General features: G+C 36.4%; 4 protein-coding genes and 1 long non-coding RNA gene across 10 annotated transcripts; 3 read left to right on the top strand and 2 right to left on the bottom strand.

The window, feature by feature from the left end:
• The first annotated feature begins 132 nt into the window (after positions 1–132).
• LOC127266198 (60S ribosomal protein L37-3-like) lies at positions 133–1,886 on the top strand. Of its 3 annotated transcripts, none has more exons than XM_051296369.1 (5): positions 133–247; positions 371–506; positions 814–915; positions 1,022–1,070; positions 1,756–1,886. In XM_051296369.1, the coding sequence occupies exons 1-4, from the start codon at positions 245–247 to the stop codon at positions 1,066–1,068; spliced, it is 288 nt and encodes a 95-aa protein (XP_051152326.1). In that variant the 5' UTR covers positions 133–244; the 3' UTR covers positions 1,069–1,070; positions 1,756–1,886. The 3 variants fall into 3 exon arrangements, with proteins under 3 accessions (XP_051152326.1, XP_051152332.1, XP_051152322.1); XM_051296375.1 differs by lacking the exon at positions 1,756–1,886 and adding an exon at positions 1,377–1,395; XM_051296365.1 differs by lacking the exon at positions 1,756–1,886 and having other exon boundaries at positions 1,022–1,302.
• LOC127266221 (uncharacterized) lies at positions 1,828–2,723 on the bottom strand. Its single transcript, XR_007842099.1, has 4 exons — positions 2,587–2,723; positions 2,434–2,489; positions 2,059–2,100; positions 1,828–1,976 (listed from the first exon to the last, which is right to left on the bottom strand). It is a non-coding gene; the product is annotated as an uncharacterized LOC127266221 (long non-coding RNA).
• A 115-nt stretch (positions 2,724–2,838) lies between these two features.
• LOC127266164 (uncharacterized) lies at positions 2,839–5,240 on the top strand. The gene is made up of 3 exons (XM_051296329.1): positions 2,839–3,569; positions 4,718–4,789; positions 5,095–5,240. The coding sequence occupies exons 1-3, from the start codon at positions 2,967–2,969 to the stop codon at positions 5,098–5,100; spliced, it is 681 nt and encodes a 226-aa protein (XP_051152286.1). The 5' UTR covers positions 2,839–2,966; the 3' UTR covers positions 5,101–5,240.
• A 987-nt stretch (positions 5,241–6,227) lies between these two features.
• On the bottom strand, positions 6,228–9,503 carry LOC127266139 (probable sulfate transporter 3.4). 2 transcript variants are annotated; one of them, XM_051296296.1, is made up of 11 exons: positions 8,987–9,496; positions 8,687–8,894; positions 8,438–8,609; positions 8,287–8,352; positions 8,087–8,200; positions 7,863–7,979; positions 7,657–7,783; positions 7,104–7,581; positions 6,923–7,008; positions 6,731–6,807; positions 6,231–6,601 (listed from the first exon to the last, which is right to left on the bottom strand). In XM_051296296.1, exons 1-11 carry the CDS (start codon positions 9,372–9,374, stop codon positions 6,458–6,460), a joined length of 1,977 nt encoding a protein of 658 aa, XP_051152253.1. In that variant the 5' UTR covers positions 9,375–9,496; the 3' UTR covers positions 6,231–6,457. The 2 variants fall into 2 exon arrangements, with proteins under 2 accessions (XP_051152245.1, XP_051152253.1); XM_051296288.1 differs by having other exon boundaries at positions 6,228–6,601; positions 7,104–7,783; positions 8,987–9,503.
• LOC127266183 (uncharacterized) lies at positions 9,230–15,751 on the top strand. Of its 3 annotated transcripts, XR_007842090.1 has the most exons (8): positions 9,230–9,341; positions 9,940–10,059; positions 10,753–10,996; positions 11,114–11,376; positions 13,823–13,935; positions 14,025–14,139; positions 14,548–14,627; positions 15,357–15,751. XR_007842090.1 is itself a non-coding variant. In XM_051296350.1 (7 exons), the coding sequence occupies exons 3-7, from the start codon at positions 10,837–10,839 to the stop codon at positions 15,407–15,409; spliced, it is 399 nt and encodes a 132-aa protein (XP_051152307.1). In that variant the 5' UTR covers positions 9,230–9,341; positions 9,940–10,059; positions 10,753–10,836; the 3' UTR covers positions 15,410–15,751. The 3 variants fall into 3 exon arrangements, 1 of the variants encoding a protein (XP_051152307.1); XM_051296350.1 differs by lacking the exons at positions 13,823–13,935; positions 14,025–14,139 and having other exon boundaries at positions 11,114–11,143; positions 11,301–11,376; XR_007842091.1 differs by lacking the exons at positions 9,230–9,341; positions 9,940–10,059; positions 10,753–10,996 and having other exon boundaries at positions 11,031–11,143; positions 11,301–11,376.
• Positions 15,752–16,102: the final 351 nt, after the last annotated feature.

Below are 16,102 nucleotides of genomic sequence, written 5' to 3'. Positions count from 1 at the left end.
TTTATATACAAAATAAATTATAAAATTATTTTGATTTGAATTTTTAAAATTTGGGCTTATATTTAATTTGGGCCCAAAATTATCACTTAAAAAAAGGCCGATTTGCAATACCTCAAAACCCAACCTAAATTCGTCGCCTCGCGCTTCATCACGTCTCCCTCTTCGTGCACATTCTTTTGCTGCCTCTTCGGCTGCAGAGCGGAGAAGTAGAGGAATCTACAATTTCTACTGCTTGGCCGCAGTGATGGTAAATGCAGCCTCTGATGTGTTACATTCTATCGATATGTGTATTTTGGATTCAATTACAATTCGCAAATGAATTCATGCGTATGGTTTTCTTAAATGATGTGTGCTCCCGCACTCCTTGCAGGGCAAGGGAACTGGTAGCTTTGGGAAGAGAAGAAACAAGACACATGTGCTGTGTGCTAGATGCGGCCGCCGTAGCTTCCACAAACAGAAGAGCCGATGTGCCGCCTGCGCTTACCCTGCTGCACGCAAGAGAACATGTATGTCATTCCTCGTTCGTGGATACTCTATATATTTCGCTGTGAAACTGCTTTTTGCCTTTATTATGAGTTCTATTTAAAGCGTGCGCATCCTCATGGAAATGGAGTTTTCATCCGTGCGATTCCGGTGATTGATTCATTCAACTTTACTTATTAATGGTGTTTCTGTGAAAGTTTGATATCTTGTTGATTTGAATTGTGTGAATTCGCTACTTTAATGTGAAGTGCTAAATGTTCTTCCATATTCTCTTGGCTTGTACTTTTTAATCTAGATGGTTCGATCACACAAATAATTATTTCATTTCAGACAACTGGAGTGTCAAGGCCACTAGCAGGAAGACAACTGGAACTGGACGGATGAGGTACCTCCGTCACGTGCCAAGCAGATTCAAGACAAATTTCAGAGAAGGTTTGAACAATACCACTGTTTTGTTGAGGAATTTTGATACTCATTTTAAACATTGTTTGTGTAGTGTTGCTTGTGTTGATTTCATTTTCATCATCTTGGAATGTAGGTACACAAGCTGCACCAAGGAAGAAGACTGCAGCTGCTTCCGCCTAAGGGTATATTTAGAAGTAGCTTATTATGGTCATTCTTATCTTCAAAAAGCATTAGAGAACAATTAAATGTTGTATATTATTACATTTGAACAATCAGTTATTCTAGAAAGCTGCAGCATATTATTGATAAGCAGTGAAAATTGGAAATGCACGAAATGATATATTTTTTTTGTATATTAGAAGCTGCACTATGGCATTGATAAACACACCCAAAAGAAATCCCATTTTAAAATCATACCAATTACCAAGTAAGCTATATTCCATAGCTTGTTTCCTGATATACTCTATGAACTTTATTTGATTTTGAAGAGAACCTGATGAGGGTTTGTGCTGCACTGCACCACTTTGTTGGGTTCTACGAGAATCCTCGACTTTCATGTTGGTATATATGTTTGGTTCAACTTTGATTGGCTTCCTATTCTTTGCACTAAATTTGTTATATCTTGATTTCATTCTTAAATACTCGATGTTCTCTTTTAAATGTTGTTACATTTTTCATGATGGCCTGTCTGAAGTTGAAGTTGGATGAGGGTATATAAACTTTCAAGGTCCCAAGTTAGCGTTGAACAGTAGAGTGGATTACAATGAACATGTAAACATTACATATGCTGAAATGCTCTACATGCTTTAAATTTGAGTATGTTCAGCTGCTTAATTTGGGTTGGCGCATGTTATTTGTATCAAGCAGGAGGAAACAACACATTAGGAAAGCACTAGAGAAAGGCTAATTGTGTATAACTGACAATGGGGAATCTGCTGAGGCGTTTGTTTCCTAGAAGTCAAGAATACAACAAAAGAATGAAAGAATTTCCATGAAGCCAATTCAATTTATTTTTTCCCACTTTTCTTCAAACCAGTGCCCCCAAATGCACCCTTTTGCTGAGCCTTAGCTTTTAGCTCCTTGAGAGCCTGCATTGAATCATTTGTTGCAGCTGCAGGTTACAGTGGCAGAAAGTTAAATTTTCAAGTGAGTACATTGCGATAATCTTACCTTTTCTTCTTCCCTCTTCTTTTTAAGAGTTTCTTTGTCGATCTGCACAAAATCAAACTTCTTGTGTTAGAAGAGTCCTACATTTGGAAATATTGCTTCTTATTTTTATCATTAGGTGCGACCCGAGCTCCTGCCTCATCCCGGAGCTTTATGACAGAACAACAATGGTAAGCACTTTCATGTATTTTTCATAGATGATCAACAATGTGCAAAAGCAATTATAGATACTTTTTACATTCATTCATGTTCCTGCCTACAGCATAGCCTAAAATTAGATTTCCTAGCAATCAATGTCTTCATATTCTCAATACAATTATCTACAACAGGTGGTGCTGTGATCATATCACATATGTATTAATTCAATTCTTACAATACCTCGTCGTATTCTTTCTTTGCAGCCTTAGGTTGCTTGAGAGGCTTTGCTTTTCCTCCTGTTTCAGGTTAAAACACGATCAGCAATCCCCCATCGTCCTCTCGTGAACCATAACAGAGAGATTATTAGGTCCAAGATATTTACTGTAGATTTACCTTGCTTGGTCGACATGTTTGGATTCTTCCAAGAGGAGGGTAACGGTCTGTATCTTTCACCCAAACCTCGGAGTTTAGCAGCGGTCAAATGCTATTTATACGTCAGTAGCTGCCGTGAATTGATATAGGATACGACGCAGTTTCCGGAAGATGGAAATGTCGTATTTAGCCTCTGGCGTATACCAATTCGTAATTTGTTGATAAGTTACGTGTACAGTTCAAACTGGATAGAACTGCAGCGAGGGAACCGCAGAAACCACATGCGGTCCCACCGCGTCATGGAGTCCAATCCCATAGCTACCTTTGTACTTTCAGAGCACTCCAACTTCCTATAAAATGCAGAGATTATTGAAGTTGATCCGATTTGTCCATTGAGCTCAATGGCGGCAGCGAGACGCTCCGATACGACGTCGCTTCGTCAGCCGCTGGTTGCCGTACCGGAATCGGAGTCTCCTCATTCCCAACCACCGCAGTACGTCGTCGTTCTACCGCCCAACCTACCGCCGTACCGCCACCGCCTCCTCCGAGGATCGTGTCTGCGGTGCGGAATCTGCTCGGCTGTTGTCGTTGTCTTACTCTTGGTTGGTGTTTACCTGCTCTGGCCGTCTGATCCTGAGCTCCAAATTGTTCGCGTCGGTCTCGATCGCATCCACTTCCACACGCGCCCCCAAATTTCACTCGACATAACCCTAGACCTGACTGTCAGGGTTCGGAATAAAGATTTTTACTCACTTGACTACGAGTCATTGCTCGTCGCGATCGAGTACAGAGATAGGAGGTTGGGAAATATGTCTTCGGATGGTGGGTATATCAAGCCGCGTGGTTCGTCGTACGTTAACGCTACACTTGAGGTGGACGGCGTGGAGATGCTGCATGATGTCATTTTGTTCCTCGATGATTTGGCTAAAGGCTCGATTTCTTTTGATACAGTGTCAGAGATCAGTGGAAAGCTTAGTCTTCTCTTCATTGCCCTGCCTATTAAGGTATTTCTTGTTTTTTACTATACTTATGGTTGAGTAAATCGTTCGATTTAGTCATTTAGGAGTTGCCTTTAAGCAAGAGTTTTAGAGTTACCTTCATGGAATTCCGATCTTTAGCAGTAACTTTTTGATTGCTTACGGTGAATTTATTTTTACTAGGATTAATTTGGAGTAGAACGCGGATAATGGATCTTTAGTGGCGATTGAATTGAAATTTAGGGTGGGTGTGTTTCTTTGGGTTTGTAAAAAGTACATACTATTTTTGGGAAACTTAGAGTCCACCTAATAAAACACCCATATTTTTTAGAACCGAAGAACAATTGTAGGATGTAATTACATGGAGTAATATGTATTTATTTTCAGTGCAATCCCACTGTTGATTCTATAAGTCATCCTGACTTTGTCAGAAGAAGTGAGACTATCTTGAAGTGCGGAGTTTTAGGAAGGCCGATTGAACATCATTTGTTTTTAACTTGATTATCATATAGGCATACATAATAAAATTTGTTAATCTATTTATTTATTATAATTTGCAAGATTAGTTGATAGTGGTGGTCGAATTATAGTGGCACTTACCTCCTGCTTTTGAAACGAGGCTGTATTTTAAACTGATTCTACTGATAACCAAGAACGATGTTGAATTTTATATGCCACCCACCTTCATGGAGTAGCAAACCAAGTTTAATAAGAGGCATGATAGACCGTGGTCAAATTGTATAAAGATTTTGTGCTATTGGGGTTTTAGCAATACTTTGAATCCAATTTTATACAGTGAGATTTCATGGATATTTGTGGGATTAGATTTGAAAGAGAATAGGATCGTAAGGCCGAATCTGAGAATTAGGGGTTCTTTTTATAACATAATGTTGTATCATTTAAAACCTGGCAATTTGTTTACATCCACTGTGCGTGATTTGCAGTGTATTGAAATTATTCATTGTGCCTTTCATATGAATATTGATTTCAATTATGTTAGGAGATTCATATGATTCTGATGTGTAACTCTCTTATTGAATAGTAAGTAAGAACTTCTAAGCTACTTTAAATTATGATTGCAAAACCCCTCTTATGGTTACGAACTTATTGTGATGTTTCAAGTTGATAACTGGTGCAAACATGTCTGATATAATATTGTTTATAACCTGGTACAGACAAAAATATCTTGCGAAGTTATTGTAGATACACATAATCAAACGATTGCTCATCAGAATTGCTACCCAGAGGTAAGCTTTTCCTTAAATATTAGTATTTGATCAATATGCTGATTGGTTATCCTTTCATTTATAACTCGGATGGAATCAATGATTGAAAATGGCTGGGGTAAATTCTTTCTTTGTACTTATTGTTTTTAGAAGCCGCTTTGTTACTCTTTCATTCACAGATAGTGAAGAAATGAACAATATATATGTATATGTATGGCCAGCAATAGGCCCTTTCTTGATCTCATTGAAATAGTAATGAACACTATCTAAGTTCCATAAATGAACAGCATAAACATATTCTAATGAATATATTGATTATTGTGCAGGTTTGACAAATGAGATAAAGAGGGCACTTATTTGTAGGACCAGGGCAATCCAAATAACACGCAGTAACGATGTATATATTTCAAGAGATTACCCCTAGGCACCTTTATCTAATTATATAGCTAGGACTAGGATATGAAAATATGTGTTGAAAATATTGCTATAAATGCATTATATTTGATTTGATGCATTTTTACCACAAATGTGACAGTTGCTCATAGATGAACAAATGATCTTCGTACCTTGTTTCCTATTTTTTTCAAATATGACTTACTTATTAACAAATGGTTTCTGCCCACATTTTGTTGTGTATGTGTTGTTTACTCTTGCTGCATATGAACAAATAATCAGAGACTCGTGAGCATAGCTACATACATTCATCTTATAGGCCTTTGTTAATTTGCACAAGACTAGAAATGAACACAGGTGCGCACAAGATTGAAATTTACATACTGATTGGCCTACATCCTGGTTGCCGGCTTCCCCACTGATACTCTCTGTGGTGGTGCCGGCACCTGAAAGACCCTGGATGACTGGTAGGTGAGCACACACACACCTTTTGTATCCCAACCCCTGTATTTGTTGCTAATTGCCGTCGCGGAGCCAATTCCCGGAGGGGGATTGCATAATCACAAGAAGGTTTTGAATAGGCACCTTCTGGGTAGCACATCTTTGTGTGGGGAAGAAGTAGAGAATCATGGGATGATATAGGAAATAGAAGCAGTGGAGGAGAAGAAAGGGAGAGGGTATATCTGAAAGGTAGGAATATATCATTTAGTGTTTGGAAAAGGTTGGGGATTGATTCACAGAAAGGGATAGCTTTTGGCTGCAGTCTTTATACAGGTATGTATTGTCCCATATTTCTTGCTGTACTTATCCTTGTGGAGGGAATTTTCTGTGTTAAGTGTTATTCTTTGATGACACGTGTCAGATGTCTGTGTTTTGTAGGAGCACCACCCATGGCTGTGACTGTGCTTAAGATCACATTGGATCAGTCTTCTAATCCAGATGGGTTTGTAGTTTTCAAGTTCATACTTTCAATGGGCCCAAGGCCCATCATAACTGAAGTTAATCGGCAGCCCAAAAAAATAAAAAGGAGTCTTAGGGCCAGTTTGGGAGAGAAGAAAGTTTGATCATAGGTGGAAGAGTCTGAAATAATTTGATTAATGATTACCGAAACTCTTACAGGAAAGAGTTCTTACATTTAACATTATATATAGATATATTGCACTGATCTTCTATAGCTGCTAGCAAGGCAAACAGGGACAAAAACGCAGCCTACGGCTTACACAGAAGTGGGCGAGCTCTCAAAATCTTCATGGTTGAGCCTTCCATGAACTGCCTACAGCTTACACTGAAGTGGTGTCATGGTTGAGCCTTCCATGAAGATGAAATGTCAGCAATTGCTTCTTCAGCTGTCAAATACAGCCCTTCTATTCCAAATGACTCCAAAATGTCAGCTTGGTGCAGTGTTTCCATGACACTTCCGACAGGGTTTGTCAGTACAAGCTACACGAGGATATGCAGAGACTTGTCATTATAATATTTTATCGAGACATGCTGAAAACAATGGCTTAACGGTTATGTATGAAGAGGCCAAAGTGTGGCTATGATATGCATATGGCTGTCTCAGCTTACCTTCAGAGATCTTTGTTCGAGTGTCTTTCTGAGCTCACTGATCATATCAATTCCACTCGTGTCTATTGCTGTCACAGCTGAGAAGTAATGGAAAATGAGGGAGTGAAGATTATTCAAGTTGGTATGCATTTGCAGCTATGGAGTGTGTATATGTAACCCTGAAACATGAGCATTTGGATACAGAAAAGATACCTGTCATATCAAGAATAACACACTTGAGATTGCTTGTGTTGTTTGATGCCACCCGCTCTTCCTCTTCCCTGATCCATCTCAATACTCTGCAGGTTGGGAACTAAGGTTATGGTCAAACATTTTATTCTATCATTTCTGTAGAGATAAATTTACTTTGCAGGTTATGTGAATCCAGTTCAACCTTTCATGCAGGTAAGTTGAATTTGCGAAATAAATAGGAGCCTCGATGGAGAGGATAAGAAAAGATGGAATGGTAACTGCTTGTTTGTATCTGCTGAGGTTTTGATATGTCTGAGTTCCTGGAATATTTCCCAAAGCAACAATGTTTGGTCGTGTGACATTCAGCAGAATCTTGAAGATTGAGATTCCAACAGCTATGGCAAGACCAATGGGCACTGAGATAAACAGAACACCAAGAAAGGAACACAGGCAGGCTACAAAGTCAAGCTTATCGACTTTCCAGAGCCTGTATGCTGCCCGGTAATCAATCAGGCCAATGACAGCTGTAATGATGATTGCTGCCAGGATGAGATCAGGAGTGTACCGAAAGAGCGGCATGAGGAACAGCAGAGTCACGAGGACTACTGCAGCCATTATTATATTGGACATCACAGTTTGTGCTCCAGCATTGTAGTTCACCGCAGATCGCGAAAATGATCCTGGAGAGCAGAAGAGTTTCAGCACTGTAATGGTTATCTTCCCATCTTGAAAATGTGGACACAAGGGTGCCTTACCTGTGGTGACATAGCATGAAGAACAGGATCCTGCCATGTTCATTATCCCAATCGCCATCATTTCTTTGTTTCCATCAACCTGATAGTTTTTCAGGGCTGCAAATGTCCTCCCCACTGCAATTCCTTCCTGTGTATGAGAGTAATTTGAAAGTCAGATTGTACATGATTTCAACAGAATCTAAGAAAATGCAAAATCAAGAGCTTACCGTGAGAGAAAGTATTCCAGTGATGATACCAGTTTTAACAGCAAGTGCCAGATGAAAGCCACTGAAGAAAAGCATGTTTGCAGATGATGGATTGAGTCCCTCGGGCAAGTGGCCAATCTGTAGAAACTTTCTACAGTTAAAGGTTTTTGAAGATATTTGGTGCAAGTTCCGAACTTGTAATAATCTGCTCAACAAGTGAAAGCATTATAATCATGGCTTCTTACCATATGAATGTCATGTACTTTGGACTGGATGCAGAAAACGAGTACGGTTGACAGGACTACTGATGCTAATGGGGTAATTGCTGAGATCCAAAATAGTTTTGGCTTTCTCATGCTCTGCATGTTTATGTTGTCCAAACATTGTCATCAATGGAGACAGGAATCTTCAACAACTTGCAACAAAAAAATTGTAGGATGCTTACAATTTGCCTTGTCGTCAATAACAAGAGTAGAAAGGCAACTCCAATGACTATTGTATGCCAAGACCACTGCAGACATTAGTTAAAGTCCAAGACTCAGGTATAGTTTTCTATCCTTCTCGAATATCTGCCAATGCTAACAATGATATTCTACCTCATCTTTGTGATGGAAGACAGAAGATAACACAGGCATTAGCTGCATCTTTCCCGTGAAATGGGTGATCCCGAGTAGCCCTTTTAGCTGTTGCAATGAAACAATGATAGCAGCTCCGGCCATGAAGCCAACTAGAGTTGCCTTTGAGAGAAAGTCAATGAGGAAGCCCAATCTGCCAAAGGATACCAATCAAGTGGATGTAACACCATCAAGTTCAAATAGATTAACCAAGCACTTGCAAACTCATACCTTAGAAAGCCCAGGGAAGCCTGAAATACGCCTGCAAAAAATGTAGCGGTGAAGGCCAGTTTAAGGTAAAGAGTTGGTTCTTTTGCACTGGATACTGCTCCGCTGAGCATTGTACCCATTACAAGCGAAGCTATAGACACAGGTCCAACAGCAAGATGCCGAGAACTTCCAAGAACAGAGTATATAAGAGGTGGCACAAAACTGGAGTCTGCTCAAAAACCAACCACAGAAAACTAAGATATTAGAAAACAGTTACGTTCAGTAAGTTATGTGAAAATGATGCTTGATCTCAACACCTACAGAGTCCAATAATTGGCGGAAGATTTGCTAGCTTTGCATAACTAATCCCCTGGGGAATTGCAAGACTTGCAATGGTAAGACCAGAGACAACATCAGACTTGAATAAGTGGAAGTTGTAATTGTGCACCCACTGGAAAATGGGGAAGAAATACTGAAGCCCCAGGACCAGCTTCCTGACCCAAGTCTGATTCTTAAACTTGTGCAATGGGTCATCAGGGAAGAAGATCTCAGCAAGGTGATGCCTAAGTTTCTGCATGGTGGTTCTGGATGGTGGCAGACAGACTCTGTGTATTTCCATTGTTGCTGCAGCATTTGCAGTGAGTTCATTCCATCCAAATGGTGCTGCCTGACTCGGGTAATTTTCTACCCTACTTGAGTTTACGACCATATTATGTTTTATGTGTGTGAGATTTGGAGGTTGAGGGTGGTGCGGGATTTGTCCAGACTTCTTGCTCTTTTATAGTTCTCTGGTATTTGAATAATACTTGCTTTTGAGATAAAAGTAGAAGTAGTTCTGTTTAAGATAAACTTTGCAAGAATCCTGTCAGATAAAGAGATATTTTAAATTTTCAAACTTGCCAGATATTGCATAATCACGTTTGGGAATTAGTTATCATGTAAGGGGACTTTTGTCTATTATTACAAAAATATCAACTTGATTTGGGATTGCCTTCGCTGATCATTCTTATGTGTTAGTTTGGTTTAATTCTAGACTAGTTGTGGCTGTAGGAATTGATCTTACTGCATATGATGCCCTGAAAATGGGAAATAAACATGTTTCATGTGCTGTAAAACACTATACATGTACATTCTTCTACTCTACATGGTTGCACCAGATTCTCTTTTCTAAACATCAGCATAAAACAATTTGCAGTATTGTAACGTTCCGCAGGACAAATGACAACTTGTCCATGTTTACATCAATGATGTTAATGAACATCAATCTTTTCCAGGTTGCGTAGTAACTTCAGAATCTTGGCCCCTGACAAGGCAAAATGGCCGCATCAATATGGTCCGTCCAGTTTATATGCCAGTTCTAGATTCTTTAATCGTGCATAAGATTTTTGACCAAGGTAATTCCTTGGCCTGGTTGACAAAACCTCATGTATCGATATAGCAATACCGTCTGTTATCTGTATATATAATATACATAGATACTTAAACAAAAAGATCAGATATAGAAAAATCACCCTAATTATTGCTGAAAGTATGATTCTGTCACGGCGTAGTTGAATATATTTTTTCTTATTGTCCAGTGAGACTAACATGTGTAGAGAAATCATAAAAAGATATATGATTGTTCATATAAATAAATATATGTAGATACTTTGACAAAAAAGATCAGATACACAAAGCTGGGCTTAATTATTGCTGAAAGTATGATTCTGTCTTGGCGTAGTTGAAATTGTTCTTTTTTTCTTATTGTCCAGTAGACTAACATGTGTAGAGAAATCATGAAAAGATACATGATTGTTCATCTTAAGTATTTGCTTTGAAAAACCTAGGCTTCTTTTGTGGTGGTGTACCTTATCATACTGCTATTCTATTATATTTCATGTCAAATAATTGCTATTGCTGAAGCCTGAAAGTTCAAAATTATCAGGGCATCAAGTCAAAAAGGAATTTCCCTCAAAGAACAGAATATAAAGACTCCCCCCAAATTAGCATGTCCAATAAAGCAATTTAAATCTTCATGGAGAAGAATGCAGTATTTTACATTCATCTTCTAACTGATATTCGTCTAAGAAAAACTTTGCCCTTTCAAGTGTTTGTGTTACAGGGACTGACAAAAATTAGAATCATTCATAATTCTCGAACTTGAGTACTCGAAGGAATGCACAGAAGATGGAATGAATACGCCGCGAGTGGTGGATGCTTTTGGAAGCTACTTTACCATAAAAAGAGAAGATTTTAATATGATATTGGAAATCTTGTCAAAATCTAAGTTGGGTGGCCACAATGGATGGACCAGACTCAGTGCAAGTGATTTGGCATCAAAAGGCCACTTAAGTAAGCACCCAAATATAAAACTTTTCCGCCTTGTTCTTGCAGAGGAATATTGAACATGATATAGAACACTATTGATGTCTCTGAGGTCTGAAATCTAACACCTCATCTGTCCTGCAGAAAAACATATACACACTCTGCTCCAAGAAAGTTCGTATTCTATATACATAATCAGCATCTGGTGTACATATGTTGTCTGCCTCTGATCCATCAAGCCACGTTTCGATCTTTTAATGAAACTTACTAGCAAAATCAAAAGGTATAGAAGCTTTATTTTAATCTTGTAATGAAACTTAAACCTTTGCAGGTATATATTCAAATGAGATTGATCAGATGGACCTGATCAAAGCCGATACCAGAAAATCTCTCTACAAGTTCACCAGGTTAGTCTTTCATTGACTAATTACTCTTTTATATTGTACATAAAACCTTCATTTGACTGACCTAACTAACCAAACTCTGTGAATAGGTAAGTTTGTCTATTTATATAGATATATGTGAAATTAAGGTTAAAGAAAACCCTAATAATAATACGTCCCTCACTTGAGCCTGCTGCACTATCATGAAAAGGCACATACATACATGGAGAAAAGTGGTGAGAGCCCATTAAGCTACCTGCTAATATTTGATGGCTATGGTTAGGTTAAAAGAGAGAGAAGGAATAAAGAGGCTAGCTTAGAATCTAGGCAAAAATCACAAACACACACCTGTTGCCTGTTGTGTGTATGTACATAAAATAATTTTGAAAAAAAAAAAAACAGCAACGGTTAATAAAATTCTTTAATGTTTTTATAGTGTAGTGGACAGGTTTATTCTTGGTATATACCTTACAGCATTTATTACACCCATATTGCTTGTGAGTGTGTTAGTGGTGCTTTATAATCATGGCAAGATTGAATTGTCTTTCTTAGGGTTGGTTATTAATATCATATATATATATATATATAATATGTGTGTTGATGGAGCTATTTTATTTTTTTTTGTATTTGTTTGGGGTCTTGAATTGAGTCAACTTTGTCCAAGAAGAGTTGGACATGTATCAATGTGTCTGCCTCCACAAACTTGGGTGGTTGTTATTTTATTATTTCCTTTCTTCTACGATCGTCATCAACCTTCACTGTCAATAAATGGATAGGATGTTTAGTTTGTGTTTGCAGTGATGTGTGACTTGACAGTTTACTATGTCTCAACTTTACATCATTAGTAGTTGGTTTAATTTGTTAGTGCCATTTACTACATCTTCACCTTGTCAAGGTGAAACCAAATTATCTAATGATAATTACTTCAATATAGTAAAAGTAATACATTTTGTTGCTTTATGCTCTATTTGTTGGGCCGTTATACACATTCAAATATATTATTTGGAAGAATACTAGTATTATGTTGAATTAAATACAGAAAACATGTTGAATCCTGCCCCCCACCCCCACTATATGTATGTAGTTTTTCTCATTTGACAGAATACTAACAAATACTTTGATGAACCTTTTCAATATTTTTGTTATATTGAATGGAAGTTATGAATTATATATATGGTCTAGGTTATATTTCTTTTCTTTATAGGTCTATAAGTAATGACCATTTATGTTATTTTAAGTATTGTATCCAATTACATTTTTGGTAATTTATATTAAATTTAACAGTATGGGCAACGCATAGATTGTAGTATTACATTAAGGACGTGTTTGTTTTGTTATTTAATCATTTAAGTAAACTCCTATAGATATATCAAAACTAATGTGTTGTTGAAGAGTTGGGGTTGGCAAATGTGGGCATATATGTAGTGCGCTCCCTTCTGCCTTCCCAGTGCTTTAGAAACAACCATTGAATAGATATAAATAATTGGATTTTATTTTATTTTTTTATGCTTTGGGATTTTATTTATTTGGAAAATATTTTTATTAATTTTATAATATGATATTCAATATAAACATTATTCATGGAAATAGAAATGAATAAAGTTAAAAAGAAAATTGCATGAACACCATTCTGTTGGCCTTCTTTTTTATATTGCAATTATTTGACTATCAAAGTGGTGAACTTAGTGAAATAGTGCTACCCATTACATTTCAAGAAGTGCATATTTTGGATTGGTTAGTTCGGTCACAAGATACATACAGATGTCTAATTTTGAGTTGTCAGCTAGGTCTAATATTATTATATATATTAATATATAAATTAAATACATCTATTTTTAATCATAATTTTTTATAATAAAATATTCAAATTTTATTAATAAATATAAATTTTAATATAAAAAAAAATCATTATATTCATATATATAAAATGATATAAATATATAATCACTAATAAGTTTAATTAAATATTCCGACAATAGCTTATAAAAATTATAATTCTCAAGCTCAAGTTTGGCTTGATTATTTATAAATAAGTTGAGTTGAATTGTTAATGAATTGGGTTGAGTTTGGCTGGGGAGCTATCCGAACATATCTAGTTAGGTAGATTTTAGACACAAACAAATATTGTAACATATATATATATATAAAAGCATTAGACATATTTGAAACCTACCCTAATACAAGTATGCAACCCATTGACAAAGATGAGGCACTAGAGGGGACAGGACTCGGACTCCTGTTAATATACAGGAAAAAGAAAAATGAGAGATTTATTTTTGGGACTATGTAATTGTAATTTTCATTATAAAATTGCACTGGATTGGGTACTCACCCGCAGACTGCAGTGTATGTGGTTAACGGAGCTGTTTGCTTATTATCCCAATAGTCAATCGTATATTTCACGATAATATTGTTGCATGTTTTTATTTTATTTATGTTAATTGATTATATTAAATTTTTGGAAGAGTAGAACGTACACGCGAATCGCAATCTAGACCGTCTACACTGTGGTCAACACACAATCAACGGCCAGGATTACAGAGAATAAGAAATGGTTTTACTCTAACCGCTCCTGGCAGTTAGGTTGAGTCTTTTTTTTTTTTTACTTTGTGAAATTCTTCATTTGCTCGTTTCTATAATTCTATCCCTAAATCTTCGTACACTCTGCGTAGTATTTCTAGCTCTTGATCTCAGCTTTCGATTGCGTGCTTATCGATTTGTTCGCTCTTGGTGGATCCTGCACTCGAATTTCAGAAGTTGGAGACACTGAATTAATCTCTTAGGATGGTGAGTTTGAATGCTTCTATAGGGATTGGATTGGTTCGGAAATTCGGTTGCATCTTAGGTCAGATTTGTGTTTAGGAATGGTATAAATTATGTTTTGGAATCGTATTGATGTCAATTTTGACGTTTTGGTTGCTATACATTTGGAGTTTGGATACGTAGTGTTTTTGGGGATTTGATACTTGCGTTTAAGATATGAAGACACTGTTATTTTTAACTGAGGCTGTTTATTCTCTCTAAACTAGAAATCAAAGTACTCCAATCGTTTGGATTGATGAGATATATATATTTCTGTTTACAATTTTCCTAACTGCGATGCTTGTGAAGATCTAGTGATAGTTGAAGATGATATTCTAATATTCCATCTGCTTGCTTCTTATTTCTCCCCTCCCCTATGTTACTGCTTGACAGTGTTGATTTCATCACGCTGAAGTTGATTCAAGATGGATATATGATAATGCTAGCTGCTCTAAACGTTCTATGTCGTCATGGTATGGATTGGTGCTTTCTCTAAACATGCTTTAGTTGTGCTGCTCCATTTGGGAATGATTTTTGTTGAATATTGTCCCACATTACCAAATACGTGGGAACTCCCCTATTATATAAGGGTGAAGGCCACTCCACCTATCACCAATTGGTTTTAGGTTGAAAATTCAGATCCCTTCTTAACAGTTTTTCTATCATAGAGTACTGCAATCAGCTCTTTAAGGCATGCAATTTCATAATTTTTACTGTCACTGACTCATCCTAATTTTAAGAGGAACAATTTTATGTAGATTGTATAGTATGAAAATAGAGTCGAAAATACAAGCAAATATACCATATTAGTTACATGATACCTCTGAAATGTGCTGTTGTAGTATGTTGAATGAATATATCATTCAGCATGGTGTTGACAACACGTTAAATATAGAGATCGACACATGAAATATGAATAAACAACACAAAGTTCGAGTTAATATAATGCAAATGCATCATACATAAAGTGCTTGAAACTTTCTTTCCGGTACCATGTTTTTCCCAAGATGGTTGTAAGTTGTAAAACAATAACCATATAAGCACGATATAATCATTGAATATGGTTAAGATATGAAATTACTACATATATTGTGAATGTAGTAATGTAGATACAACATATATATATGATTATCTATATCATATAAGCATGATATAATCATTAAATATAGTTAAGACATGATGATATATATTGCTTTTTACAGTCTGCTGTTTTGTGTGGAGCAATTTCATGGCAATGCATGCATCAATGGGGTAACTGTTCCACAAGGTGGCCATGCAGATGGTGCTACAGTCTTCATGAAATGATCCAGGTATATATTACCAAATGGTTATCATTAGTAGTAGAAGTATATAAATTCAATATAATTATTTTAAATATAATAACAAACTGTGTTAAAAAATATTAAGCTTTCGTGAATAGTGCAAAAAACATAAGTAAACAAAACGACCTTTATATTTATAACCTAAAACTACAGACTTAATTCAATCATACTGAATTCGAAATTTGGCACATGTGTGAAGTTTATGGGTGATGATTATTTTGGTTGGTTGGAGTTGTTGCTTTCATAATAAATATGTAAATTAGTAATATTTTATATATTAAAATGGTTGGGTTGAGAATGGTATTTGTGCAAAAGAAATCGAACTGTACTGAGTATATTCATATGCATATACATGGTATATATATAAATATATATATATATATATGTATGTATGGTGTAGGTTGATCCACAAAGCTAGGGTATGATCCACAAATTAATAGTATAATTGATATATATGTAAGTCATTTTCAAGAAAAGGTGTCCATTAACGTTTTTCATATATTCATATCCATAAGCTGTAGCTATCTTGATTATTCAGAGTTTTATTTTTCTATATATATATATGTTTTCTCGGAGCATTGTTATCAAGCCTTTCTTGTTTTAAACTATGAATATGAAAAATAAAA

Source organism: Andrographis paniculata, unplaced genomic scaffold (genome assembly GCF_009805555.1).
Source record: "Andrographis paniculata isolate CXL003 unplaced genomic scaffold, ASM980555v1 Contig18END, whole genome shotgun sequence".
NCBI classification, from domain to species: Eukaryota; Viridiplantae; Streptophyta; class Magnoliopsida; order Lamiales; family Acanthaceae; genus Andrographis; species Andrographis paniculata.
The sequence above is the reverse complement of the archived record's forward strand: the minus strand, read 5'-3'. Positions and strand labels throughout refer to the sequence as shown.

Coding starts and splice junctions, on each gene's coding strand:
- LOC127266198 (XM_051296369.1), top strand. Junction 507..813: donor TGCTGCACGCAAGAGAACAT/GTATGTCATTCC, acceptor ATTTCATTTCAG/ACAACTGGAGTGTCAAGGCC. Junction 916..1,021: donor CAAGACAAATTTCAGAGAAG/GTTTGAACAATA, acceptor CTTGGAATGTAG/GTACACAAGCTGCACCAAGG.
- LOC127266164 (XM_051296329.1), top strand. CDS start 2,967: ATGGCGGCAGCGAGACGCTCCGATACGACGTCGCTTCGTCAGCCGCTG. Junction 3,570..4,717: donor TCATTGCCCTGCCTATTAAG/GTATTTCTTGTT, acceptor AACCTGGTACAG/ACAAAAATATCTTGCGAAGT.
- LOC127266139 (XM_051296288.1), bottom strand. CDS start 9,374: ATGGTCGTAAACTCAAGTAGGGTAGAAAATTACCCGAGTCAGGCAGCA. Junction 8,610..8,686: donor GCTTCCCTGGGCTTTCTAAG/GTATGAGTTTGC, acceptor ATCCTTTGGCAG/ATTGGGCTTCCTCATTGACT. Junction 6,808..6,922: donor TGTTATTCTTGATATGACAG/GTATCTTTTCTG, acceptor ATTACTTCTCAG/CTGTGACAGCAATAGACACG.
- LOC127266183 (XM_051296350.1), top strand. CDS start 10,837: ATGAATACGCCGCGAGTGGTGGATGCTTTTGGAAGCTACTTTACCATA. Junction 11,144..11,300: donor ACACACTCTGCTCCAAGAAA/GTTCGTATTCTA, acceptor AAACCTTTGCAG/GTATATATTCAAATGAGATT. Junction 14,628..15,356: donor AAACGTTCTATGTCGTCATG/GTATGGATTGGT, acceptor TGCTTTTTACAG/TCTGCTGTTTTGTGTGGAGC.